Source organism: Oryctolagus cuniculus, chromosome 13, assembly GCF_964237555.1.
Source record: "Oryctolagus cuniculus chromosome 13, mOryCun1.1, whole genome shotgun sequence".
Taxonomy (NCBI): domain Eukaryota; kingdom Metazoa; phylum Chordata; class Mammalia; order Lagomorpha; family Leporidae; genus Oryctolagus; species Oryctolagus cuniculus.
In genome coordinates, this window is record NC_091444.1 from 18,670,175 (window position 1) to 18,695,923 (window position 25,749).

Consider the following 25,749-nt stretch of genomic DNA (forward strand, 5'->3'; position numbering starts at 1 on the left):
GGGCTCCTCAGTTCCACCTAAGTCAGTGCCCACACTGCTTTCCTGTGCGCGGCCTCTGATGCCTAAGGTTGGTGATACCCCAGCACGGTGGGCGGCTGCTACTTTGCTTGGTGTCTCTGTCTTCCATAAGCAATCTTCCCACCCGAAGACTCCCTGGTTTACACATTGTGGTTGGAAGTGCAAGGCTGGGGCAAGTTCTGCGGAGTTTTGGAAGTCATCACAGGTATGAATGCAGATACCCTTTGGCTGCGCAATTGTTTATCAACGTATCCGCCATGTATACTGTATGCGGCAGTGTTGTGTGTAGATGAAAAACCCTCAACGTGCATTAGGAGGGCTGATTCAGTAAGGTGTGCATTCAACCCTGCACCATGCTGTTGTGAGCAGCAGGTGTCGTCTTGCTATTATTTGTATCAAAACGTGAGAAGATACATTCAATTATATTCGATCGTATGTGTATAAAAGAAACAAAGTATAAAACAAAATGGTAACATTGTTTTTTTTGGGGGAAGGGTCTGGTTGATCATGACACAGGGTAGAAAGGTTTCTTTTTGTGCCTTTTGAGCTTTGCATCATGTGACTTAAAATATGTACAATTTAAATAAAAACAATTCCTTGTTTTCTGGATGCAAAATATCCCTTTAGTGAGACTATCCAGTTTCTGGCAGATACCTTAGGAATTTTTCCAAATATGAGAGGGAACTTGACTTTGGGGCCCTTAAATGACTGAGCCCCACCCCTGCCAGTATACCCACTGTTTAACCCGAGATTGAAAGAGGTGCAGCTAGCAAAAAGATCACCCCAGGGGGGTTCTAACTCAGGCTTCCCCGTTCTTCAGGGGCACGGTCCCAGCACGTGTACTCATGGGGACACTATGCTTCCCACACAAGAATACCTCCAGCCATTCCGATACTTGAGCCGACATCCTACAACCTATACTGGAAGACCAGGTCTGAAACAGGTCAGTTCATGAGTTTGGTCCTGATCCTCGGTGTACATAGTTACCAAGGGATTTCAGGGAAGACAGGGAAGCTGCCCTGGAATTCTGGATCCAGGTGCACAGAGTGGAAGTCGAATCGAGCAGTCAGCCAGGCAAGACACATGGCATTCTGCACTGCCAGGCTGTGGCAGTGTAAGAATGCACCTGTCAGGGACCCGAGCCCCAGGAGCAACCCGAGCAGAGCCCAGGCCACTGCTGAGTCTCACTCCCCAGCTTTGCACCCTGGCTTCTCCGAGGCTGATTCCTGCTTCGCTGGCGGCGGCTGGGATTCACGGGCAGACTTCCAAGGGGAGATGGGACGGTCAGAGGACCAGAGTTCCCCCAAAAAGGGCTCTGCTGAGGCCTCCTCGGATTGCAAGGCAGCCTAGGACGTTTTCCCCCTCCTGGGGCCTTCCCCTTCCTTCTTGCATCCACCTGCATCCGGCTTGCTTCATTTACAGGAAAACATTCACCCCATTTTGAGGACAGGACAAATAAAAAGGGCATTCAGGAATTTCTTGGGGTCTACTCACCTGAGTTTAAAAAAGTTCTGTTTTCTTTTAATTGCAAATTGATAGTCTATAGAGATAAGGCTCCTTCCTATTTTTTTTTTTTTAATATTTATTTACTTGAAAGGCAGAGTTAGAGAGAGAGGTCTTCCATCCGCTGGTTCACTCCCCAAATGGCTGCAATGGCCAGAGCTGGAGCTTCTTTGGGTGCAGCGACCCAAACACTTGGGCCATCTTTTGCTGCTTTCTCAGGCGCATTAGCAGGGAGCTGGATCAGAAGTGGAGCAGCCAGGACTTGAACTGGCACCCATATGGGATGCTAGTGCTGCAGGCAGTGGCTTTTCATGCTTCACAACAGGGCCAACCCCCTAATTTTTGATTTACTGATACAAAAGGGACAGAATCAGATTCTTGGCCCCTTCTTTCTTAATACTTAATTTTTTAAAAAAAATTTATTTATTTATTTGAGAGGTAGAGTTACAGACAGTGAGAGTGAGAGACAGAGACAAAGGTCTTCCTTCTGTTGGTTTATTCACCAGATGGCCCCAACGGCCAGAGCTGCACCGATCCAGGAGCTAGGAGCTTCTTCCCTGTCTCCCATGCAGGTGCAGTGACCCAAGGACTTGGGTCATCTTCTACTGCTTTCCCAGGCCACAGCAGAGAGCTGGATCGGAAGAGGAGCAGCCGGGTCTTGAACCGGCACCCATATGGAATGCTGGCGCCACAGGTGGAGGATTAACCTACTCCGCCATGGAGCTGGCCCAATGCTTATTTGTTTTCATGTACTGTCGCTCCCCGTCTTCGTGGAGGAACGACACAGGACCCTGCGCTGTTCTTTTGTCTGCTCGGCCCTCCCCGGGTTTGCTGCTGGTTCTTCCCGGGTTGGTTACCGACCCTTCCACCTCCTTGGAAGGGCGGTTCCCCCTAGCCACTTTCCCCACTTCCGCAGGGGAGTGGCACACCGCCGGCCGGCTCTCTCGGGGGCTGCACAGGTGTTCCTTCAGATAGATGTTCCTGGTGCATGTTGTCTCTCTCCTCCTTTATAGTCCTTTTCCACCAATCCCAACTCTGCTACCCACACGCTGAGTACGCTGCTCTCCTCCAATCAGGAGCAGGTCCTACAGTTTATTGGTTGAACTGGAGGCAGCTGTGTAGAAGCTGTTTCTCCCTTCTCAGCGCCATATTGTGGGAGAGCAGATGCATAGAATAAGTCTTAATTCCAGTAACTTAGTCTAGTCCGAGTTGCTCCCCACAGATCCCCCTTTCTTTCTATTTTTTTGGCTTTGATACGCGCCTGTCTTCGGTGCCCCGTGGCACACACACTGCTCTGCTTGCTAGAGTTGCCCACAGGTGCTTACAAGCCCTATCAGTCAGGCAAACCGAATCCGGGTCCTCTCTTCGCCATGTTGTGAGGAGGTTTTTAGGCGCTGATGCGTGCCTGTGTTCGGTGCCCTGCAGCGCATGCTCTGCTGTGCTAGAACTGCCTGCAGGTGCTTACAAGCCCTACTAATCAGGCAAACCGAATCCAAGCCTTCTCATTGCCGTATTGTGGGGAGACTTATTGATGTTGACTCGTGCCTATCTTCAGTGACCTGTAGCTCATACTCTGGTCGAGCTGCCTACTGGTGCTTATCGCCTTACTAATCAGGCAGACCGAATCCAAGCCTTCTCATTGCGGTATTGTGGGGAGACTTATTGATGTTAATTCGTGCCTGTCTTCGGTGACCTGCGGCGCATAAGCTGCTAGCCGCCCGCAGGTGCTCACCACCTCCCTAATCAGGCAGACCGAATCCAAGCTCTCTCATTGCCATGTTGAGGGGAGGCCTTATTTTTCTCTATTTCTCTATCTCCGGGCATTCCTATCTCTCCCATTTTACTTCTATCTGCCAGCATTCCTATTTCTCTCATTTTACTTCTAAACTTCTGTTTCTCTTATCCCTGCGGTTTCCCGGCGCCCGCCCCGAGGCTGCTTCTCGGCGGCTTCCCGGCTCTGAGCCACTTCAGCCCGCGCTTCTCTCATCTGCGCAGCTTCCCGGCGCCTGCCCCGCGGCGGGTTCCCGGCTCTGCGCGCACGCTCCGCGGTCTCCGCGCCCCTTCGCGCCCGCACCACGGCCTCCGCGCCAGCCCCACGTTCCCTATCTATTTGCGCCCCGTGCTCTCTCTGCACGTGGCGGCCTCCGCGAGTCACACAGCATAGCTTACGTTTCCGCCACCGGTATTCAGTCCAAGTTCCCCGGGCTAACCTGGCGAATTCAACCTAGCTCACGCGTCTCCGCCTTACGGTTTGGCTTCCCGTCCTCTGCTCCCCGGGCTAATCTGACGGATTCCAACCTAGCTCACGCGTCTCCGCCTCTGGTTTTAGATTTTCGCCCCTTGTTCCCCGGGCTGACTCGATGAATTCCAAGCTGGCTTACGTCTCCGCCTCGGCCTGCCCCTGCGGCTTCAATTTCCCTAACATTTTTCTCTACCTGGTATGTTTCCTAACTTTTCTTCCAACAATATTCCCCTCTCATTTCTCCTGGCCTCTCCCCCGCCATAGTCCGCATCCCAGTCTATGAAAGCTTTCACTTTCGCTTTCAATCCTAACTTCTTTCCCACAGTCCATATCCGAGTCTATGCCTAGGCTTTCGATAGCTTCTTTTGGCACATTTTCCGTCCGGCTTTCCCTAGGCTCTTTGCTAGTCTCACTCTCCGGTATTTTCCCACTTCTTCCCGCTTCTTCCCTCCTAGGTTTCCTATCCGAGTCACGGCACCATTATGTCGCTCCCCGTCTTCGTGGAGGAATGACACTAAACCCTGCCTAGGCTTCATATCCGAGTCACGGCACCATTATGTCGCTCCCCCTCTTCGTGGAGAACAACACTAAACCCTGCCTAGGCTTCCTATCCGAGTCACGGCACCATTATGCTGCTCCTCCGCACGCGGAGGAGCCGCACTGGACCGGACGCTTGTTGTTCCCTTTTTTACAAGTCCTTTCTATAGTAAAGTAAGAATAAGTAAACAGCAAACTCCCAAAGCAAGAATGAGTAGAGAGAAGTGAGAAAGAACAAAGCAACGAACTTCCCCGCGAACTCTCCAACGCACTCTCCAACCAACCCACACCACCATGCCGTCTCTCTCCTCCTATATAGTCCTTTTCCACCAATCCCAACTCTGCTACCCACACGCCGAGTACGCTGCTCTCCTCCAATCAGGAGCAGGTCCTACAGTTTATTGGTTGAACTGGAGGCAGCTATGTAGAAGCTGTTTCTCCCTTCTCAGCGCCATATTGTGGGAGAGCAGATGCATAGAATAAGTCTTAATTCCAGTAACTTAGTCTAGTCCGGGTTGCTCCCCACAATGTACTTGAAAGGCAGAGTGACAGACCACGAAAGAAAAAGATCTGCCATCCACGGGTTCACTCCTCAAATACCTGCAGCAGCCAGGAACCAGGAGCTCCCTCGGGGTCTCCGAGGTGGATGGCAGGGGCCCAAGTACTTGGCCATCCTGTGCTGCTTCCCAGGATGCACTAGCAGGGGCTGGGAAGAAGTCAGAACTTGAATTAGCACTCCGAGTTGAGCGTCCCAAGTGGCGGCCTGATCCGCTGTCACAACACTGCTCCATGGCCCCTCTTGAACCAGTTTGTTGTTCTGTCCTCATTTCCTTACTCTGAGCCTGGACGGGAACAGCCTGTACTGCGCTCGAGGTTTCATCAGCTGCTCTGGGTCTCCTGACTTCCTCCTCCGGACAGTGGATGCAGCCGGATCAGAGAGAACCTTGTGATGCCTTGCAGGTCTATACTAATGGCTGCAAATGCAGATGCCTGCAGGGAACTCACAGTCTTCCCTAAGACGATAGGACTGAGGCCAGTGTATGAATCCAGGTCATTCTGACTCAAGTCTCAGAACTTAAAAATTCCTTTTGCTCCTGGTTTCATTATCTTCCCTTGCTTTTATTGGAACCGCCAACAAGTGGCAAGTAACTATTACCTTCTTGTTACTGTACTTCTAGTTTACTCACTCTGCATTCTTGTTGAGGACCTGTTCTGTACTAGGCATTACAAAGTAAAGACCCTTTAGTTAGTTATGAAGTAAGCTAGCCCGGATGGGTGCCAGCTGCATCGCCTGTTGTCAAGCGTTGTTTCATGTTGTTTCAGTGTTGTCATGTGTGTATGCTCCACATGTGTCCACACCAAGTGGTCCTGCCCATGGGCATGCCCACCCGCAGCATCTGCTCTGTTCCACGTCACGCCAACACGCGCTCACTATTAGGGTTTTTAATTTGTGACAGTCTGGTGGAGTGAAATGATCTATCACCTTGGCTTTGATTTACATTTCCCTGCTACCACCTGAGGCTGAGAAATTGTTCCTGTTTCTTGGCCTGCCTGGATCACTTCCAAAAAGGATCAGTTGTTGTCCCAACTATACAGGCTTGTCTCTGGTAGTGAACTCCTCTTTCTAACTCCAGAAGACTCTCTAGCTGAGAAGTGAGTCCTGCCAGCTTACGCGGTCTACACAGTGAATAGAACTCAGGTCAGGTTGACTGCAATTCACAAAGGCGGCTGGCGCTACGGCTCAATAGGTTAATCTTCCGCCTGCGGTGCCGGCACCCCGGGTTCTAGTCCCAGTCAGGGTGCCGGATTCTGTCCCGGTTGCCCTTCTTCTAGGCCAGGAAGAGGCCCTGGAGGGCAGTGGAGGATGGCCCAGGTGCTTGGGCCCTGCACCCACGTGGGAGACCAGGAGAAGCACCTGGCACCAGTGTGGTGTGCTGGCCGCAGCGCACCAGCCGTAGCGGCCATTGGAGGGTGAACCAACAGCAAAGGAAGACCTTTCTTTCTGTCTCTACCTCTCACTGTCCACTCTGCCTGTCAAAAAAAAAAAAAAAAAAAAAAAATCACAAAGGCACAGAAAGGCCCGGAATAACCCCTTGATCAGACAATCCCAGGCAAGGTGGTTTCAGTGTAACTGAACTCTGGCATATCTACCAGCACCTTTGAGAATCTTCATTATTAAACACTATTACAGCACACCAATTTCTCTGGTAAGATAATTTGTGAAGCAAGCAGAGAAAAATAAAGCTTGGTTGAGGAACCGGTGCTAACAACTCAGCTAGGTTCAGACACCGGCCCACAGATGCCACCAGCCTGTGATGCCTACGGCTCACTCTCACCGCAGCAGGATCTGAAATTGTTAGTCTTAATCCCTTGGAGCTGTGTGCAAACAGTTGAGACAACGCACGTTGAATCTTTGAATGCCAAGTGTCTTCTGTATGTTCTTTTATTATCATCATACTCTGCATCAAGATACATAGCAATGATAGCAGGTTTCTTCTTAAAGCTTAGTATTAAATATTAAATATCTTTCCCCATTTTAATCTTACATTACTCTGCCAAGAAAAAAAATTAAAACTCAAGTTATCTGAAGCCTGGACACACCTCCATGATTAGCCGGGCTCGGAACCAGTTGGTGGCTTTATGCTTCCTGCTGTGTAAGCAGATCCGGGCCCTAGAAGGATGGGGCCAGGTTATACTTGTTTGTGAAAAGTGTGCTACAAAAATGATGGCCTGTCATAAGCCAGGTTACAAAGTAAGGACAGGGTAAGGGAGGGACGTTTTCTTCCAGAAAAAAACCAGAATTTCTGAAGAGTCCCAGTCCGTAATTTTTTCCCCAAAATGGTTAGAGGAAGGGGTAAAATCTCAACATGAGCTTCAAAGTTCCGTCTCTGTGAGGGGCCAGCAGCTGCCGTGCCGAGCAGGGGACGGCCAGGTGGGCCCGTCGCCACCCTGCCCGGCTGGCAGGAAGGACATGCAAGTGTACTGCCCCGTGGGGTGACCGTGGGCTGCAGCTCGGCTGATACTGAATTCTCTAAGAGGTTTCTTCTAGAAACAGACAACTCACACTCTTCCTCTCACTTCAGCAGAGAAGTTATTTTTAAAAGCACTTGGGAAGTTCCTCCTCACCGCTCGGGTGGGAAGGCTCAGAGAAGGGAGTCGTCAGTGCAGCCGCCTTCCAGGCCGTAACGGAACTCCTGGAGGTTGGAGACCCCGTAGAAGTGGACAAAGGCTGCTGCCACCACCAGGACGTGGAAGATCTGATGAGACTGGAACTGCGGGGACAAGCAGAGGAGAGGCCTTAGGATGATGTAAGGGAGGACCCGAGACGAGAGGAGAGCATCTGCCTCGTCCACATTCTCCTCGAAAATCTCTCTTCCCATGGTGGAAGCGATTCGTGTTTATTGCAGAAAAATGTCAGCACACAATCCTTGTCACAAATACAGCGCTGTGTGAACACTGGCTGCTTTCCCCCAGCGTACGTGCCCTCGTACGTACCCACCAACACAACCGAGTCTCTCCGCGCCTTCCACCCGGCCCTTTCACCCTGGGCCGGTCACTCACCAGGACAGGCCCTGCTGCAGGAGTCACTCCTTACCCAAATGTCAAATTTTCCAGGAAAGAAGCGCTCAGGAATGCGTGCAGCATAAAGGCCGGCTCCAGTGATGTACATGACAGCCATGAGGAAGAACCAGCCCATCTGGCCCACCGTGGTGGCCTTGACAAAGCCCTCGGCGATGGTAAAGTGCATGGTGGGCACGACGCCACTCAAGCCAAGCCCCAGGAACACACCTGAAAGCAGCAGACATCAGCTCAGCACGCTGGGGAACGGCCACCCGGGGGAGGCTCGCTGTCTCACTCTGCGATCCCAGCACTCGTGACAGCCCGCTGTTCCCTCCACACGAGGACGGGAGGTGGCCGTGTACGGCTTCTGTGCCACGGCCTTTCACAAGCACAGATGCCTCCTGTTCACTCCTGTTCAGGAGCCCGGGCAAGCACAGCACGCCAGCCGGCGGCAACATCTCTGTGCTTCCCAAGCCAGAGAAGAGGAAGAACCCTAACTTCCCAGATTAGCAGCGAACACACAAGGCGAGAGCCCACACTGTACCTGACCAGAGAGCAGGACTACCTTTTCCAGCCTGTCGACAGCCTTGTCTACAGCACAGTGCCTGGCACTTGATAAGTCTTCAATTTCTTAACATTTAATATTAAATATTATATAATTTACAAATTTTAAATAAAGGTTAAAACACTGTAGACTTAAGAAATCTAAAGGGGCTAAAGATCAGTGGTATTGGTAGTGTAGCCACAAGTAATCAAAGTGTGAAATTAGAATCTAGCTGAGATAAACCTGGCCCTGGCCTGTGGCTGTACCAGCTGTTCCTGACTGTTCTAAACCAAGTATAAGAGCAGCCTTTTTTTTTTTTTTTTTTTTTTTTTGGACAGGCAGAGTGGACAGTGAGAGAGAGAGAGAGAGAGAGAGAGAAAGGTCTTCCTTTGCCATTGGTTCACCCTCCAATGGCCGCTGCGGCTGGCGCGCTGCGGCCGGTGCACTGCGCTGATCCGATGGCAGGAGCCAGGTACTTATCCTGGTCTCCCATGGGGTGCAGGACCCAAGCACTTGGGCCATCCTCCACTGCACTCTGGGCCACAGCAGAGAGCTGGCCTGGAAGAGGGGCAACAGGGACAGAATCCGGCACCTCGACTGGGACTAGAACCCGGTGTGCCGGCGCCGCAAGGTGGAGGATTAGCCTAGTGAGTCACAGCGCCGGCGAGCAGCCATTTCTACCTGCAGCTAACTGACAGCAGGGTCATGATCTGTCCTAGTAACAGCCCACCGAAATAGCGCAAGACTTGCGGAAAAAACTTAGCCTTAAGAATCTAATTTCAAAGTTCTAATAATCAGGGTGTAGGTGGGGTCCCCAAACTGCAAACCTTAGGGCCCAAGACTGAGCCCATCAGACCCAAGATCCAAGTACCTTGGAAGCTTACCCAGGTCTGCCTACCCACCTGCTCTTGTCTGCCGGTGCTTAGGGGTGGCGAAACGGTCCCACTGTGCCACAATGATGGCAGAAATGCCCAGGACACAGACGATGGAGAGGTAGATGAGCCGGGGCTGTGGGGAGCAGTAGAAGGAGTAATAGAGCCAGGGGACGAAGCTCCCCATAATCAGCAGAGCAATCCCTGAATAGTCCAGTCTAAAAAAAAAAAACAAAAAAAACCCACAAAAACGAAACACATCAACAAGAGAAATGAAATATGGCTCATTTCCCGGGTTCTTTCTCTGCTCCTCCGCTCTCAAATTTAATCATCGTTGTCTTCGCTTCCCCTGCCCTCCATCCCATATTCTCCATTAAAATCCAATGTCAAGCAGCACCACCATTTTAGCGGCAAGGGGTCCGGTATGGTGGCACAGTGGTTAACACTGCTGGGGACATGGGGACACCCACATCTCACACAGGAGTGCCTGGGTTCAAGCCCCCCACTCTGCTCCTGATCCAGCTTCTTGCTAATGTGCACCCTGGGAGGCAGCAGGTGACACAGCTCAAGTACTCGGGTCCCAGGACCCCGTGAGGGAGGCCTGCATGGTCCTGACTTTGGCTTGGTCCAGCCCTGGTTGTTGCAGCTATTTGGGGAGTTGTGGGGAGCAACTTGGACTAGACTAAGTTACTGGAATTAAGACTTATTCTATGCATCTGCTCTCCCACAATATGGCGCTGGGAGAGGAGTAAACAACTTTTACACAGCTGCCTCCAGTTCGACCAGTAACCTGCAGGAGCTGATCCTGCTCCTGATTGGAGGAGAGCAGCGTACTCGGCGTCTGGGTAGCAGAGTTGGGATTGGTGGAAGAGGACTATAAAGGAGGAGAGAGACAACATGCACCAGGAACATCTAAAGGGAACATCCAGATAACATCTGAGCAGCCCCCAAGAGAGCCGGCCGGCGGTGTGCCGCTCCCCCGTGGAAGTGGGGAAAGTGGCAGGGGGGCCCGCCCCTCCACGGAGGTGGAGGGACGGCAGCCAACCCGGGAAGAACCAGCAGCAAACCCGGGGAGGGCCGAGCAGACAAAAAGAACAGCGCAGGGTCCTGTGTCGTTCCTCCGCGAAGAGGGGGAGCGACATAATGGTGCCGTGACTCGGATGGGAAGCCTAGGAGCGACAGGGAGTGAACTCATGGATGAGAAAAAAAATCTCTTTCAAATAAGTTAAAATGGAAAAGGCTCTGAGACTCCCTGCGTGCAGACCACGGTCCCTCTGCCTCGGCCATGAACGGCCCTCTCCCCTGGGGGCTACCGGGACTGAGAAGCTCCATCGCAATCCAGCTGGCCCCCCGGATCACAGGCAAGGTGGGCCCCGAATATTGCCCCGTTCTGAAAGATGTGCACCAAAACCAAACTCCTGACTCTGGGAGCAGAGGGCTACTTCAGCTCGTTCTGTCTTAGCTGACTTTTTCAATGATGCAAATGTGTTCTTAGGACTGGTGTTATTGGGAAAAACAAACTAATTCACCACCAAAACCAAAAACAACAAAACAAGCACACAAACAGCTCAGCTCAGGCCTGGAGCTGGGGGACAGGGAGGGCGTAGATGATGGACATCTGGGGCTTCCAGCAGCGCATGGGCAGCAGAGATAAGCGCTCCCTCACTGGTGGGAGGGGCCGTGGCAGAGGAAGCACGCGCTATTCACCACGCCCCGCTGTGGCTGGGCCCACAGGGGGGTCAGCTGGTACTGGGCGCCAGGTCACGGGAAGCAGTCCACAGCACCCCGGTTTTCACAAAAGACAGCACTGCTCAGCCAGAAAATGCATTCCACACTGGTTCCCACCCGCTGAGGAGGCTGCAGCAAGTTTTTCTTGAAGTGTTTGAGAGAAAAGCTGTCCCCGCAACTCGAGCCACACAACAGAGCCTTCCCGTCGGGGCAGGCATTTAGTCCAGGGCTCAGAGGCCTGCGTCGCCCAGAGCAGCACTGGAGCTCAACTCTCAGCTCTGGTCCCTGACTCCAGCTGCCCACCAGCGCAGACCCTGGAAGCCAGTGGTTACAGCCCCTGCCACCCACGTGGGAGACCTGGACTGAGTTCCTGGCGCCCGGCTGCAACCCAGCCCCATCCCACCCACTGCTGGCATTTGGGGAGTGAACTGGCAGACAGGGGCTCCCTCTCTGTCTCTCACCAAAAGGAAAGAAAAACTCTGTTCGTCTGGCACTTGAGGATTTCCAGGGCTCGTTAGGAGTTACAGGCATTCCCGGCAGCCTGTCCCACCAGCATCACACAATGCGGGCACAGTGCCCAGACTTCTGTAGCTGCGCCCTCAACTCACTTGGAGAAAGTCCGAGAGACCTTCTCTGAATGACAGTAGACGGTGTGGAAGAGCCAGGAGAAGCTGAGGCAGAGCACTGCGCCCAGAAAGAACATCCCGAACACCACCTTCTCCTGGAGGGGGGCCATGAAGTACATATTTGGTCTGAGCATGGTCAAGATTCCCAAAAACAGAAACAGCACGAAACCTGTAGGGAGGAAAAAGCAAACCCGTGAGGAGAAAGGGAACGCGCACACGCTGGCAGCTGACGGGTTCAGACCCGCAAACCACAGCAGGATCAGAAGTTGAAGCCAGTTTGTGGGAACTGCAGGTGTTTTTCATTCTCTTTAAACAGTGGGGACTTAGGAAGCAGAGAAATTGCCTCCACCTAGAACAGTCCTGCCTGGGATAATGAGAATGTCCAGCCCCAATTTCTTGTTTCCAGGCCTTCTACCCTCAGTCTTTAGAATCAGTCATCAAAGACCGACCAAGGTCACTAGGCGTTAAAGACACGACTCTAGGGGCTGGTGTTGTGGCATAACGGGTTATGCCATCACCTGCAACACCAGTATCCCATTTGAGTGCCAGTTCGAGTCCTGACTGCTCCACTTCCAATCCAGCTCCCTGCTAACGCACCTGGGAAAGCAGCAGACGGCCCGAGTGCTGGGCCTCTGCACCCACGTGGGAGACCTGGATGGAGTTTCAGGCTCCTGGCTTCAGCCTGGCCTAGGCCCAGCCTCTGTGGCTATTTGGGGAGTGAACCAGCAGGTGGAAGTTTCTCTTTGTTTCTGTCTCTCCCTCTCACTGTTTCTGTAACCCTGCCTTTCAAATAAATAAATCTTAAAAAAAAAGGGGGGGGGTACAACTCCAGCTATCCATTAACCAGAGCAACTACACGGGCCTTCCTTCCCAAGGACAAAGGCTACACAATCCCTTGGTAGTTAAGGAAACAAAGCCGGATCCCCTCCCCCACCCCGACCCAAGCCACTCACCAAGCAGGTGGGTCCAGATGTTGCCGGTCTCCGTGTGGATGCGGAAGATGCTTCGGAAGCAGGCCCGGAAGGAGGGCATGGGCGGCCGGTGGCCGTGGAGCAGGTAGTCATTGTCCTTCAGCCAGTCGGGCAGCACGTCGTACGGGATGACCCGCCAGCGGCCCTCCCATACCTGCAACAGGCAAGCTCGCGCTAGGCAAACACTGGCTCCCTGGGATGAGCAGGGACCCCGAGACCCCATCTGGGAAACTGTCGGGCAAGCTTCCGCTGGTCCCTGGGACAAGCAGGGAAGCAGCGTGGACCAGCCGAGTCACAGCATGCGTGGGCTACCAGGGCGCTGACTCAGACTCTGACCGCTTTCTAAAAACTGCGACGTCCTTGTCTCACGATTGTGTATCTGGATATGTTTTTGTACGCGATTTTCAGCTTTTAAAACAAATCTGCCACACCTCCTTTAGGCCACTTGAAATTTCAAAACTGAACTAGTGAATGAAGACAAATTTCACTTCGGGTTTTATAAACACACGAGCCCTTCTTCGTCCCTCTCCAGGAGACGGCCTGCCCCGCTCCATCCCTCCCGCGGTCACACTCTCAGTTCTTTTTGGCCGTGACTTCTACGGTCTAGAGCAGGGGTCTGAGTCTAGGGTCTGTGCACCATGGACAAAATCCAGGGAGTGGATGAAAACTTGGATGGAAAAAAGGACCTTGGTTTTCATTTATCTCTAACTGCATTTAGGATTTCCCTCAATTACAGATGTAGGCAACGGACCAGAGTATTAGAACATATGGCTTTGTCGCCAACAGAAACCTCCGATGTTCTCACACGCTACTTCTGCAGGTATTTCAAAATGCTCACCACTACTCAGAAAGTACACTTCGACTCGAGTTCAGCAATACTGCTCATGTGGCATGTCACAAAGGAACCTACAGCACCGCAGTGCACTGACATAGACTTCTTAGCATAAAACAGCAGAGAACCCCTGCTTAGACTATTGTGAACAATGCCGGGTACAGCAGGCACTAAACATCTGCCCAGGCTGCATCACCTCGACTTCACCTTAACCAACAAGACAAACCCGCCCGCAGCGGGAAAGCTCCTGGGCCCACGGCAGCTCGCCAGCGGGAACGTCCAGGTAAGCCGGCCGCCCTCGCCCTCCCAGGACAGGCTCCCGAGCTGCACCTTGTACACGAACTCCTCCATCTTCTCCATGGCGTGGTGGGCCTGCAGGGGCAGCGTCAGCACCCGCACCTCCTCCTCTTCTTCCTGGGGCACCGGGCATGTTTGCTCTTCTTCAGCCTGCGGGAAAACACAGGGAGTCCCCTCACCCACTGTGCCGCACCAGGCCCGGCGAGCAGCAGAGAAACACAACTCAGTGCTTTCTGCCGGCCTCTCTCCTACACAGGGCCAGAGCACGACAGGAGGATGCGAGGGGAAGTTCATGGGCAACGCAAGTAAAAGATGCATTCATTTTGGTACAAGAAGATTTGAAATTTATATACATGATACTCAAAAAGCTCATGAAAAATGTATATTAGAAAAAACTGCATGCAAAGATTTCAATTTTTTCATACCAAAATAAACTCATCTTTACACCCCAGTTTTCTACAAACTTTTAAAGTACCCCCATATTTACTGGTTCACAACACTGTGGTCTGAAATTATGAACACTTTGTAAACGCGGGAGTGGAAGTTCCACTTGGCACCAGGAGACAGGTCCTGGCGGAGAAGACAGCTGAGGGACAGGGGACGGGCACACCAGCCCCAGGTGTTAAGACTGGATGGCGGGGCCGGTGCTGTGGTATAGCAGGTAAAGCTGCCACCTGCGGTGCCGGCATCCCATATGGGCACCAGTTCGAGACCTGGCTGCTCCTCTTCTGATCCAGCTCTCTGCTATGGCCTGGAAAAGCAGTGGAAGATGGCCCAAGTCCTTGGACCCCTGTACCAGCCTGGGAGACCTGGAAGAGGCTCCTGGCTTTGGATCGGCCCAGCTCTGGCTGTTGCAGCCAACTGGGGAGTGAACTAGTATATGGAAGACCTCTCTAACTCTGCCTTTCAAATAAATAAATAAATTTTTAAAAACAAAAACAAAATGACTTGATGATGGAGCTGGTGCTATGGCAAAGCAGGTTAAGCCACTGCCTGCAGTGCTGGCATCCCATATGGGCACCAGTACAAGTCCTGGCCGCGCCACTTCTGATCCAGTTTCCTACTAATGTGCCTGGGAAAGCAGTGGAAGATGGCCCAAGTGTTTGGACCCCTGTACCCACATGGGAGACCCAGGTGAAACTCCTGGCTTCAGTCTGGCCCAGCCCTGGCCGTTGCAGCCATTTGGGGATTGAACTAATGGGTGGAAGCTAGCTCTCTCTGTTAACGCCACCTTTCAAATAAATAAATAAATCTTAAAAAAAAAAAAAAAAGACAACGGCCCATCCTTCTCTTGAGGCTGGTAAATCTCAGCTTCCCCCAATTTCCAAATAGTTCTTTCAGACCACTACATTTTCAACTTGTCAAGTAGGCACAGAGTCTCCGACTGCCTTCACAATTCTGTTCCTGGTTCTGTGAGCTGACTCTGGGGATGCTATTTGACTGCAACTTTGTATCCACGGAGGCCCCCAGGAGGGTCAGTGATCAGAACCGGTTCCCCAGACGGCGGCAGTAGCAAGAGCCCGTACCCATGCAGAAGAGAGACCATTCGAAGAGACCGTTCTCCCCGTCCCAGGCCTCCAGCCATGGAGATGGAGACCCTGGCAGTCCTGTCCTTTCTCTGGGCTGCTCCCTCGCCCTCTTGTTGAAACACACAGTCCCTCTTAGATCCTGCGATGCAGATTCTGCTTGCCTATCCCAACATCCACCGTCTCTCTCTTCCTAGGTAAGTCCTTGTACTCTTCAGGGTGGCAATGCTACTCAGGCCCAAGGAAAAGACTCGCTTTGGAGCCTCCATTGTGGCTGAATGTAACGGCGTCGTTCCCCTCGGCCCGCGTGTCCTGGAGTGTCTTCCAGAGGGAAGGAGGTGTCCTCATCCCCAGGGAGTAGTGTGCGTGACAGACAACGCCTAGAACGACTGAGGAGCCAGACGGGCTTTGGCAGGCGTGCGCCCGCCTATCAGCCACGCGCTGGCTCCTTCCAGAACCTCTCACGTGAGATGCTGTCTTGTCAAAGCTGCAGAAGTTGTGCTGCTATAGGCCGTCGAGCGCGCCCCTAACCGTCTGCTCCCTCCCTTCCTGGCTTTCAGGCCTTGTGCTAAATGCTGGGGTTACAAAGAGGAGTGAATTCCCAGAAACTCAGAGTGGAAAAAACAGGCAAAAAGATACCGATGAGACCTCGGACAGAGATGTTCCTGGGGGGCTCGGATCCTAAGGCACAGCGGCCGACAGAGGGCCAGGGCGCGCGCCTGGCCGGGGAACGGCTCCGGGAGCGACTTACTTTGGTTGGGTTGGTGACTGCTCGTTTGCCCTTCTCTTCTAAGAGGGGTCCCAGTTCGGTCAGCTCCACCGAGTCTGCGTCCCTGTTGCTGGCAGGTGCCCCGTTGCCCTGTGCTGCCGCGGATCCTTTGTGGGAAGACATCAGGCTGGCACCGCAGTACCCTGCAGCTTCAGCTTGCGGGGGGTCGGGGGCTCTCAGCCCCAGGAGGCAGAGATCTCCCTGTGATGGTTGACGCTGAAATCAAACACAATGTGAAGGTCGTCGATTTATTCCTCTTATAGTTTCACCTCCATAATTTAATACTAAGACACAGCTAATCCACACACACCGTGTCTTCAATTCTGAAAGCCAATGAATTGCTTAGAAGAATTCTATTCTTGCCTGTCTTTAATAGCATTCTGTATTAAGAACCTGCTGATCCTGCCGACATGGCTGCAAACAGTCACCACCGAGACAAGCTACCCCACCCCCACTCCTCTAGGTGTGGAGTCCCTGCAGGAGGACGGTCTGCGGTGATCACTCCCGCCACGGGGCTGCAGCTGCTGTCCGATCACCCAGGCTCAGAAATGAGTTAAACACCAACTGACTCAGTTGCGCTTTACCTACAAATGCTCTGACAAATGTGTTTTGCATACAAAAGCCACTTGCCTGTGCGAGGGATGACCAGCAGGAAATTTGTTTGTAGGATCTGCTAATTCTATAGGCATTATAGGATTACAGGCTGGGTTCTCCTTGGATAGTAAGATTTCATCACAATCTCCCCTTAAAGCAAGCAACATTACCTGGCAGCAGGAAGTTGAAAGCAAGAAGGCAGCCCCAGGTTTGCCCTTTGCCTCACAAACAATACACACACACACACACACACACACCCCTAATAACTGGCTGCACAAGAGCCTGTCCCAACCACCACAGACATAAGCTAAGCCCCACTCAGTTTAGGTTTTCAGAAATTACAAAAAGGAACACAAATCCTTTAGGGAAACTGAAGAAACCCAGAATTCGGTTTTCTAGGAAAAGGCATAGAAACACTCGGTTCTCCTGGGCTGGACTTGGGGTCGCAATCTCTCACCAGGCCTCAGGGACATGCCAAGAACACCAGAAGGAGGGAGCTGGTCCCAAAGATGTTTACTTGTGCTGCAAATTACTGTTCTGCTCCCCTCCCCGACTCCAGACAAGGGACTTTATTACACACAGGGAAGTTGTGGCCAGATGTTAGAATTTTCTTGCGGTGGTTACCCAAGCCCTAATAACCACAGGCCACTGCAAAGAGGGCCAAGTCACACCTGCACATGGAGTGAGCTGGTCACAGGAGACGCGACTTTGCTCCCGTACAAGACACTCTCTTGTTGATGGCCATTCGCCAGGAATGCAAACATCTTTGGCATCCTGTACCAGTTTCTATCCAAGAGTAATTATAGTTTCTTCTAAGGGACTGCATTGGATATATGCAATCAGGTGGGATGGCTAATTTTTTGTGTTAACTTGAACAGATTAGGGGACACCTACAATGCTAATAAGGCATTATTTCTGGGTGTCCCTGTGAGGTTGTTTCTAGAAGAGACTGGTGTTTGAATCATTGCATCGAGTAAGGAAGCTGTGTCCTCACTCACTGTGGGCGGCACCAACTAATGGGCTGCGGGCCCGGACAGAACAGAGAGGCAGAGGAAAGACAGAATTCATTTCTTCCTCCCCCCTCCCCCTTCGCTCTCACAGCCAGACGTGCTTCCACCCTTGGACATCTAAAACTCTAGATTCTCCAGCCTTTGGGCTCTGGGACTTGTGCCAGCAGCCCCACGTGTGACTGAGTTAGGCTGCTGGCACCCTGGGTGTGCACGAGGCCACTCTGTCGGCTTTCCTCGTCCTCCGGCTTGCAGATGGCCTGTCATGGGACTTAGTCCTCGTTATCATGTGAGCCAGCTGCCCAATAAACCCCTTCTCTTCCATCCATCCACCCTGTTGGTTCTGGCTGGGGAACACTGACTAATACTTTAATTTGCCCTCAAGTTTCAGAACAGTCATGCCTCATACTACATGTTCAACCCAGAACCAGAGCTGAAAGCAACAGGCAAACCTAGCCCGAGGGAGACAGACAACAGCTCACCGCACAGCAGGCAGAGCTTACGTGGTGACAACGCGCACAGTTCCTCTTCCCCTAAATGTGCAAGGCTCTGACAAGGCAGATGCCCGCGCACAGTCAATAGCTGAGCTCAAGGAGAACAGGAAACTGGAGGCCCCTGAGGACCTCGGGAGATCCCGGCCCCCACCAGAAGAAACATTAGGAAACGTTTCTCAATAGGCTGACCTGAAAACACACTTCCTTAAAATGACAGGCTGCTGAATAAACAGCTTCCCGAAGAAATAATCTATACCACCAGCAAAAATGTAACTAGACTTGGGCATCTTGGAGAGGTCTGAGAGAAGCACGGAGCAGACCCAAGGCAGAAACACAGCTAAACAAACAGCCTCGCATTCGGGATGCAACGCTACACAGGTCAAGATACACATCTCTGATTTGGGTCAGACCTCATGTTTCAAGATGATTGAAGGGGCCAGCGCCGTGGCTCACTTGGTTAATCCTCCACCTGCAGCGCCCGCATCCCATATGGGCCGGGTTCTAGTCCTGGTTGCTTCTCTTCCAGTCCAGCTCTCTGCTGAGGCCCAGGAAGGCAGTGGAGGATGGCCCAAGTGCTTGGGCCCCTGCACCCGCATGGGAGACCAGGAGGAAGCACCTGGCTCCTGGCTTCGGATCGGCGCAGCACTGGCTGTAGCAGCCATTAGGGGAATGAACCAACGGAAGGAAGACCTTTCTCTCTGCCTCTCTCTCACTGTCTATATATAACTCTACCTGTCAAATAAAAACAACAACAACAAAAAAAGATGATTAAACGAGGGGGCCCGCGCCATGGCACAGCCAAAGAAGCCTCTGCCCGCAGCTCTGGCATCTTTTATGGGTACCAGTTTGAGTCCCGGCTGCTCCACTTCCAATCTAGCTCCCTGCTGTGGCCTGGGAAAGCAGCAGGGGATGGACCAAGTGCTTGGGCCCCTGCACCCATGTGGGAGACCCGGAAGAAGCTCCTGGCTTCAGACTGGCCCAGCTGCAGCCGTTGTGGCCATCTGGGGAGTGAACCAGTGGATGGAAGACCTCTAACTCTCTGCCTTTGCCTCTCTTTCAAATAAATAAATAAATCTTAAAAAACAATTCTTTAGGGTGCTAGTGAATGGGTTGGCTTGCTCTGGGGAGGGGATACAAGAGCCCCACAGTACAAGGAAAAGGGCAAGAACTCTAGCTGGTGCCGAGAAGCCAAGTCATGCTCACTGTGTGCAGTCTGCCCTGATCATTCAATTTTTTTTCCCTTTTTTAAGATTTATTTCTTCGAAAGGCAGAGTTAGAGATCTTCTATCTACTGGCTTACTCCCCAAATGGCCACAACAGACAGGGCTGGGCCAACCAGGCCCATATGGGATGCCGGCACCATAGGTAGTGGCTTTACCTGCTATGCCACAGCGCCAGCCCCCCTAAAGAATCTTCAGGTACCGTACAGAATACAAAGTTGGACAAGTGATGTCACCATCTCCAAAGAGCTTAGACAGATGGCATAAGGGCGACTTGTTACACGTACAGCGTAAGTAATCCAATCTCACTGCTCCGGACAGGCAGCGGGGAGAGGACCCCCTCAACTAATGATCACCGATCACACATTGTGTTCGCTTAACTCCAAGTTGGGCAATTAGGGTGCAAAAATCAAAAGCAGAATCCAGTTTGCTGTTCTTACTCTTTCCTCATTTGGTCTAGAAAGCGTCTACGTCCTCAAGGCTCCTGGCCATCACAGACGTTCTCCTAACTCCTGAGCCAGCCTGCCTCTCAGCAGCTTCCACCCCCTCCACATCTTCCAAATCCAGAGCCACCAAACCTGATGGACAGGCCAGTGACATCACAAAGCAGCCATCAGCTACACCTCAGCACATAAAATACATCCTCACGCCTGGAAGCACGTCCTGGAGAGCATGCCATCACGAGGAACGTCCACCGTCCAGTGGGGGCTTGTAAACTGCAGCAACAGCGACAGGAAAGGGAGAGAGGGTGGGAGGTGGCAGGAAGAGAGCAGGCACGACCAGGCCCTGGGAACATCCCTTCCAGCCAGGCTCACGACCACTGTCTTAGCTGTTACAGTCAGCACAACCCCTACGGTACAGAGGGATCCTGGGAGATTCCCCCCCACAGTGTAGATGGATCCCGGGAGATTCCCCCCACAGTGTAGATGGATCCCGGGAGATTCCCCCTATGGTGTAGATGGATTCCAGGAGATTCCCCCACGGTGTAGACGGATTCCGGGAGATTCCCCCTACGGTACAGATGGATTCTGGGAAATTCAGACCTGGAGCCAAAATACACTTGAGCTTTCTGCCAGCTTTCTGTTGCTCACGGATTTTAGAGGAAATATTTTTCCCCTCAAACTTGCCACACCCAACATAGCAAATCATGATTGAGCTGAACTCCATCGGAGCGCATTTTTGATGGGATTTCCTCAACTCAAGCTAATAACTCCCGCCAGTGGGCTTTCCAACTGCCTAAATCTAGGATCTCAGGGAGTAAAGCTGTGGAGCCGGGGGGCGGCTGTGCTCCCATGAATAAGATAATCCTGGGTTAGACTTGCGGGAGAGACTGACTCTGGATCTCTAGCGGTTAGCTGGAGAGATTCCCTTACGGGTGGTGGAGACACTCCTTCTCCCGTTGTGCAGGTGCTAGCACACACCTTCGCTGCAGTCAACGGCACAGCAAGCTGCTTCCAGGTTTTCATCTGAGCTCCCTAGACGCTCAGCGGTGCTGCGGCAGGCTCCATCCACGCAGGCCCCGCTCGCGGATGTCAGTGCCCTAAATCTGAACTTGTCTAGCAGCACAGGGAACACGGCCGTCTCCACGACACAGGAGAGCAGCGTCACTGCTGGGGACACGGGGCTCACGGCAAAGCCCGCACTGAGAGTGCCCCGCGGGAGAGCCCCCCGCCGACGCCGGGGGTCGCTGATGCAGGGCCTCCTTTCCTCTGCAGCTCTGCCCCAGTTACAGCTCTCCCAGCACCAGAGGCCTTTTGTCTCTAACAGAGACAGGCAAACTTCCCTAATGTCATGATGCAAAAAACAGACCCGAACAAATGAACTGCACACACCACTGAGGGGTCTTCATGCCAGTCTGCTTTCAATACCCACCTTCCAGAGACACTACAGATGCACGAGTGCCCAATGCGGCACCCACTTTATGCTGTGCACCCCAGCAACCCCAGTGAGCAAGCAGACCAGTGGGGGCCTAAGAGGCACTCACTGGGGACTGGTTTGGCTGGAGGGCGCTCTCAGGGGCTTCTGTGCAGAACAACTGTGATGAGCACCAGCACTGGGGGGGGGGGGGGCAGCCATAATTAACCAAGTGGGACCACAAGTGCCCGGGCCAGGATAACACAGCAGGAGTGTCAGGGTTTCCGTCTGGAGTCGAGGGAAATCTCCCAGGGAAACAGAACAGATTCACTGGCCTAGAAAGAAGGGCAAATTCTATTTGTGAATCCGAAGACACCCACTGATTGCTCACAATACGCATGGTGCTGCGGCTACAGAGACAAGGCCAAGAGAGGTGTGACACGGTTACTGGCCTCGATTTTAAGAGGGGAAAGAACTTGTTAGTATCACTGCAAGGCTAAGTGCTGGAGGAATTCAGAGGAAAAGCTCAATTTGACTTTCAGTTGAAGTGACCAAGAAAGGAAGATTTTGTGGGAGAAAAGGCCTTGATTGGTAGACAGGAGCAGGGTGTTCCCGAAGGGTACAGGACAGAACAAACGCTGAGCGTGAAAGGACACAGCCCCAGGGCGGTGAATAATCCACTTTTTCATAAAGAGCCTTGGAAAGGTAAAATGAGGCCAGAGTGAAGAAACTAAAGGTCGCCTGAAAACCTACTTAAGGTGGCGAACTCCCTCTGTCGGCGCCGGCAGCTGGAGCCTAAGCGGCCCCCTCTTAGCCTTCCCACTCCCCCCCACCTGCTGGCGAATCGGTTTCCTTCGAAATCACGTTAATTTCCTGACCTCTGCGAACCGCACTTAGCAAGTAGGTACAGCTGCTGAGATCTATCCTAAAAAGGACCTAAGAGCAGCATTCCAGGCAGATTCCCCAGGGGCCACCCACACTTGGGCACAGGAAACTTCCCCCTGGGACAGAGACGCGGTGGCTGCGAGCCGGCGACCCTGACGCTGCAGCACGCCCAGCGCCGCCCCGTCTAAATTCCTGGCAGGGTGCGGACGCCACAACACCTCAGCATCGGCGCTTGCGCCATCACAGCAGAAAAGCAGTAAACAGACCCCACTGTGCCTGAGAAGTCCCGGCCAGCACGGGCCTCCCTCGACGGGAGCAGGCGCTGAATCCCTGCGGCTTCCTAGCCGGGACTCGAGGCCAAGACGTGGGGGACCTGCAGCCCCCCCGGGCCCCTGCCGCCCCGCCGACGCCCCAAATTGTGAGAACCGAAATCCCGCTGGCCAGCTTCTCATCCTGCCCCGAAGCGTCAGACAGGGGGGAGCGCGCCTCCCTTAGTCACCACCTTAAAAACCCAAGGCGTGCAGCCCCCAATTCCCACACTAACACAGCATCCTCCGAGCCCACCGTCCTCAGGCAGCGGAATTCCGTTTTTCCCCACAGTGGTTCACATTTCGGCTTTTAGGGCTGCCGTAAACGCGGAGTCTGCCCACCTGCCCGCCCTCCGACCCCGGCAGGGCGGGGGCACCACCTGCTCGGACCTGCCAAGCCCCGGCCGAGGAACCTCCACGGTCCGGCGACCGTGCAGAGAGGCGATTCTGCGACCCAGGCCCGCACCCCACCACCCACGCGCGCGGCCTGGCCGAGGCTCGGCTTTGGCGGTCGGGCCGGACCCAGGGCCGGACCCAGGCCCGGACGCCGTCGGGGTCGGCCCCGCGCACGCCCCAGGACGGCCGAGAGCCGAGGCTCGGCCGGAGGGAGACCCAGCGCGGCCAGGGGGCCGGAATGTTTACAAGCCGATCGCCGGGAGGCCGGAGGCGCGCCCGGCTCCGGGGGCCGCCGCCTGGGACCCTCGGGACGTGGGGCGGGGTGCTCCACGGCTGCCCCCTCCGCGGGGCTGGCCGGGCTCGGGCGCCCGCGCTCAGGCCGAGTTCCCGCCCCACCGGCCGGCCTCGGGGACACTTACGGCTGGGCGGGCAGGCTCTGCTGGGGGCCGCGGTCCCGGGCGCTACATCCCGCGGCGCTGGAGGCCGCCTGCGGCCGAGCAGCCCCGGATCCTCAGCGCCCTCCCCGCGCCGGAAGGGGCGCGCGACCGCACCGCGTCACCTCCGCAGCCGCGTCACCTCCTCGCGGGCCCCTCCTCGCCGCCTCCAATCCCAGACGCCCCTCCCGGACTCCCAATCACAGCGCTGCTCCCTTCGGTCCCGCCCCGGAGGCCCGGCCTGCCCCTACCCCCGCCCCGCCCCTGGGCCCCGCCCCACCCTCCCGGCCCCCCCATTGGGCCCCGCCCCGGACACTAGGCCCGGCCCAGGCCCCGCCCAGCATCCCGCCCCCGGGTTCCGCCCATCCTCCCGGCCCGCCCCCTTGGGCCCCGCCCCATCCTCCTGACCCGCCCCCTGGGTCCCGCCTCTCTTGCCCGGCCCGCCCCCGGCCCTGCCCCGGAGGCCCCGCTGGCCCTCGGCCCAGCCCCCGCACCCGGGCACGCCGCAAGTCCTCCCTCCCCGCGTCTCCTTCGCTCACACTCTGCCTGGCAGCTCCGGTGCCAAACCCCTCGAAAGCCGCGCTGGGGCGCGTGATGGAGAAGGGATTGCAGAGAATTAGACCGAGCCCGGGGAAGGAATGCTGAGTCCTCCCCTCCCCCACTGTGCCCTCTACGCCGGGAGAGAACCTGCAAGTCTATCACCAACGCTCTGTCCCTCCTCTTCAACCCCGTGTTCCCCGCCTCCTGGACTGGCCCTGGCTTTCGGGCCAAAGCTACGTGCCGGCTCCACGTGCACCTGGAGTGCTCACCTGGGAGACGGCGGTGCGGCCTTCGGGGGACCAGGCGCTTCTTCAGTTCTTTGGGGTGGCACACACGCAAGGCCTTTGTGGACCCAGGAACCCACGATCTTCCTCGGGGCTGCGGAGCCACGCAGACCCAGGCTCTGCCCCTGGTCAGCCTGTGATCTGATGCACATCAGGGAACCTCTCCAAATGGGAGCCGAGTCCTGGCTCAGGATTGAGTGAGATAACGCATGCAGGTGCTTCGTCTTTAAAAAAAAAAAAAAAGATTATTTATTTAAAAGGCGGAGTTACAGAGAGGCAGAGAGAGAGAGAGAGAGGAAGAGAGGTCTTCCATCCGCTGGTTCACTCCCCAGATGGCCACAGAAGTCAGTGCTCCACCAATCTGAAGCCAGGAGCCAGGAGCTTCTTCCGGGTCTCCCATGCGGGTGCAGGGGCCCAAGGACTTGGGGCATCTTCTACTGCTTTCCCAGGCCATAGCAGAGAGCTGGATTGGAAGTGGAGCAGCCGGGTCTTGAACCAGTGCCCATATGGGATGCCAGCGCCGCAGACAGTGGCTTTACTGGCTATGCCACAGTATCAGCCCCTACATGCAGGTTTTTTAACATCAGCATTTCGTAAGCATTAGCTGTGACTGTGTTGCCCACTGCAGGAACCTCAGAGCTGCTCCACTTCTGTAGGAGTTCACAAGCTGCCTCTCACCCATCCCAGGCCTCATCTTCCCCCATTTCCCTCATGCATGTTGGGCCTCAAGAACTGCTGGCTCTAGGGCCGGCACTGCGCCTAAAGCCGCTGCCTGCAGTGCCGGCATCCCATATGGGTGCTGGTTCGAGTCCTGGCTGCTCCACTTCCGATCCAGCTCTCTGCTATGGCCTGGGAAAGCAGTAGAAGATGGCTCAAGTGCCTGGGCCCCTGCACCTACATGGGAGACCTGGAAGAAACTCCTGGCTCCTGGCTTCAGATCGGCTCAGCTCCAGCCGTTGTGGGCATCTGGGGAGTGAACCAACATATGGAAAACCTGTCTCTCTCTCTCTTTCTCTCTCTCTCTGCCTCTGCCTCTCCTTCTCTGTCTGTGTAACTCTGATTTTCAAATAAATAAATCTTAAAAAAAAAAAAAAAAAAAAAAACTGCTGGCTCTCCAAAAACTTCCTTCACTCCTCCAGGTTTTTGTAAAAGCGGCTCCTTTGGTTGGGCTGCCCTCCCTCGTGGTCTGCCGAAAATCCAAGCACTTCACGGCGCCTGGCTGTAAGTTTGGCGTTGGCCTCAGCCGATCCCATATTCAGATCCAGGCTCTGCCAGGCACTGGCCAGCTGGATGGCCTTTGGTAAATGCTTAATCTTTGACTCACAAGACTATCGTAAGGATTAAACAATGCCGAATTCTTAGCATAGTGCCTAGTACATGGCTGTTAACCAAAATATGTTGATTCTGTTTCTCCTCTTCCTTCTCTGAATTATTCTCAACTCCTCCCCTTCTGGGCCTGCTGTGTAGCTCCACTGCAGTGGGACTGAGACTGTGTTGTACCGACGTGTCACTTGTCTATCTTAGAATGAGCTCTCTGGGGGTCTAAGACTAGTCTTGGTCACTGTTGTACCCTCAAGGCTTAGCACAGCGCTAGGCACACAAGTCCTTAAATGATGTTTTTAAAGTGGATAAGGCAGAAACCCTTGCAAGTCAAGGAATGGTGCTCTTCCATGGTGGAAATTCTCTTTGCTTGGCTGCTTCCCCAAC

At 54.0% G+C, this 25,749-nt stretch overlaps 1 protein-coding gene and 1 long non-coding RNA gene across 5 annotated transcripts; one reads left to right on the forward strand and one right to left on the reverse strand.

Moving 5' to 3' along the window:
* Positions 1-83: 83 nt before the first annotated feature.
* Positions 84-22,931, forward strand: LOC103351003 (uncharacterized). Of its 4 annotated transcripts, XR_011381340.1 has the most exons (4): positions 84-223; positions 839-961; positions 2,094-13,717; positions 19,802-21,363. It is a non-coding gene; the product is annotated as an uncharacterized lncRNA (long non-coding RNA). The 4 variants fall into 4 exon arrangements; XR_518842.4 differs by lacking the exon at positions 2,094-13,717 and having other exon boundaries at positions 19,802-22,931; XR_011381341.1 differs by lacking the exon at positions 19,802-21,363 and having other exon boundaries at positions 13,339-15,002.
* ADIPOR1 (adiponectin receptor 1) lies at positions 6,726-16,149 on the reverse strand. Its single transcript, XM_002717585.5, has 7 exons — positions 16,009-16,149; positions 13,765-13,881; positions 12,585-12,756; positions 11,614-11,800; positions 9,308-9,495; positions 7,896-8,089; positions 6,726-7,572 (listed from the first exon to the last, which is right to left on the reverse strand). Exons 1-7 carry the CDS (start codon positions 16,147-16,149, stop codon positions 7,444-7,446), a joined length of 1,128 nt encoding a protein of 375 aa, XP_002717631.1. The 3' UTR covers positions 6,726-7,443.
* Positions 22,932-25,749: the final 2,818 nt, after the last annotated feature.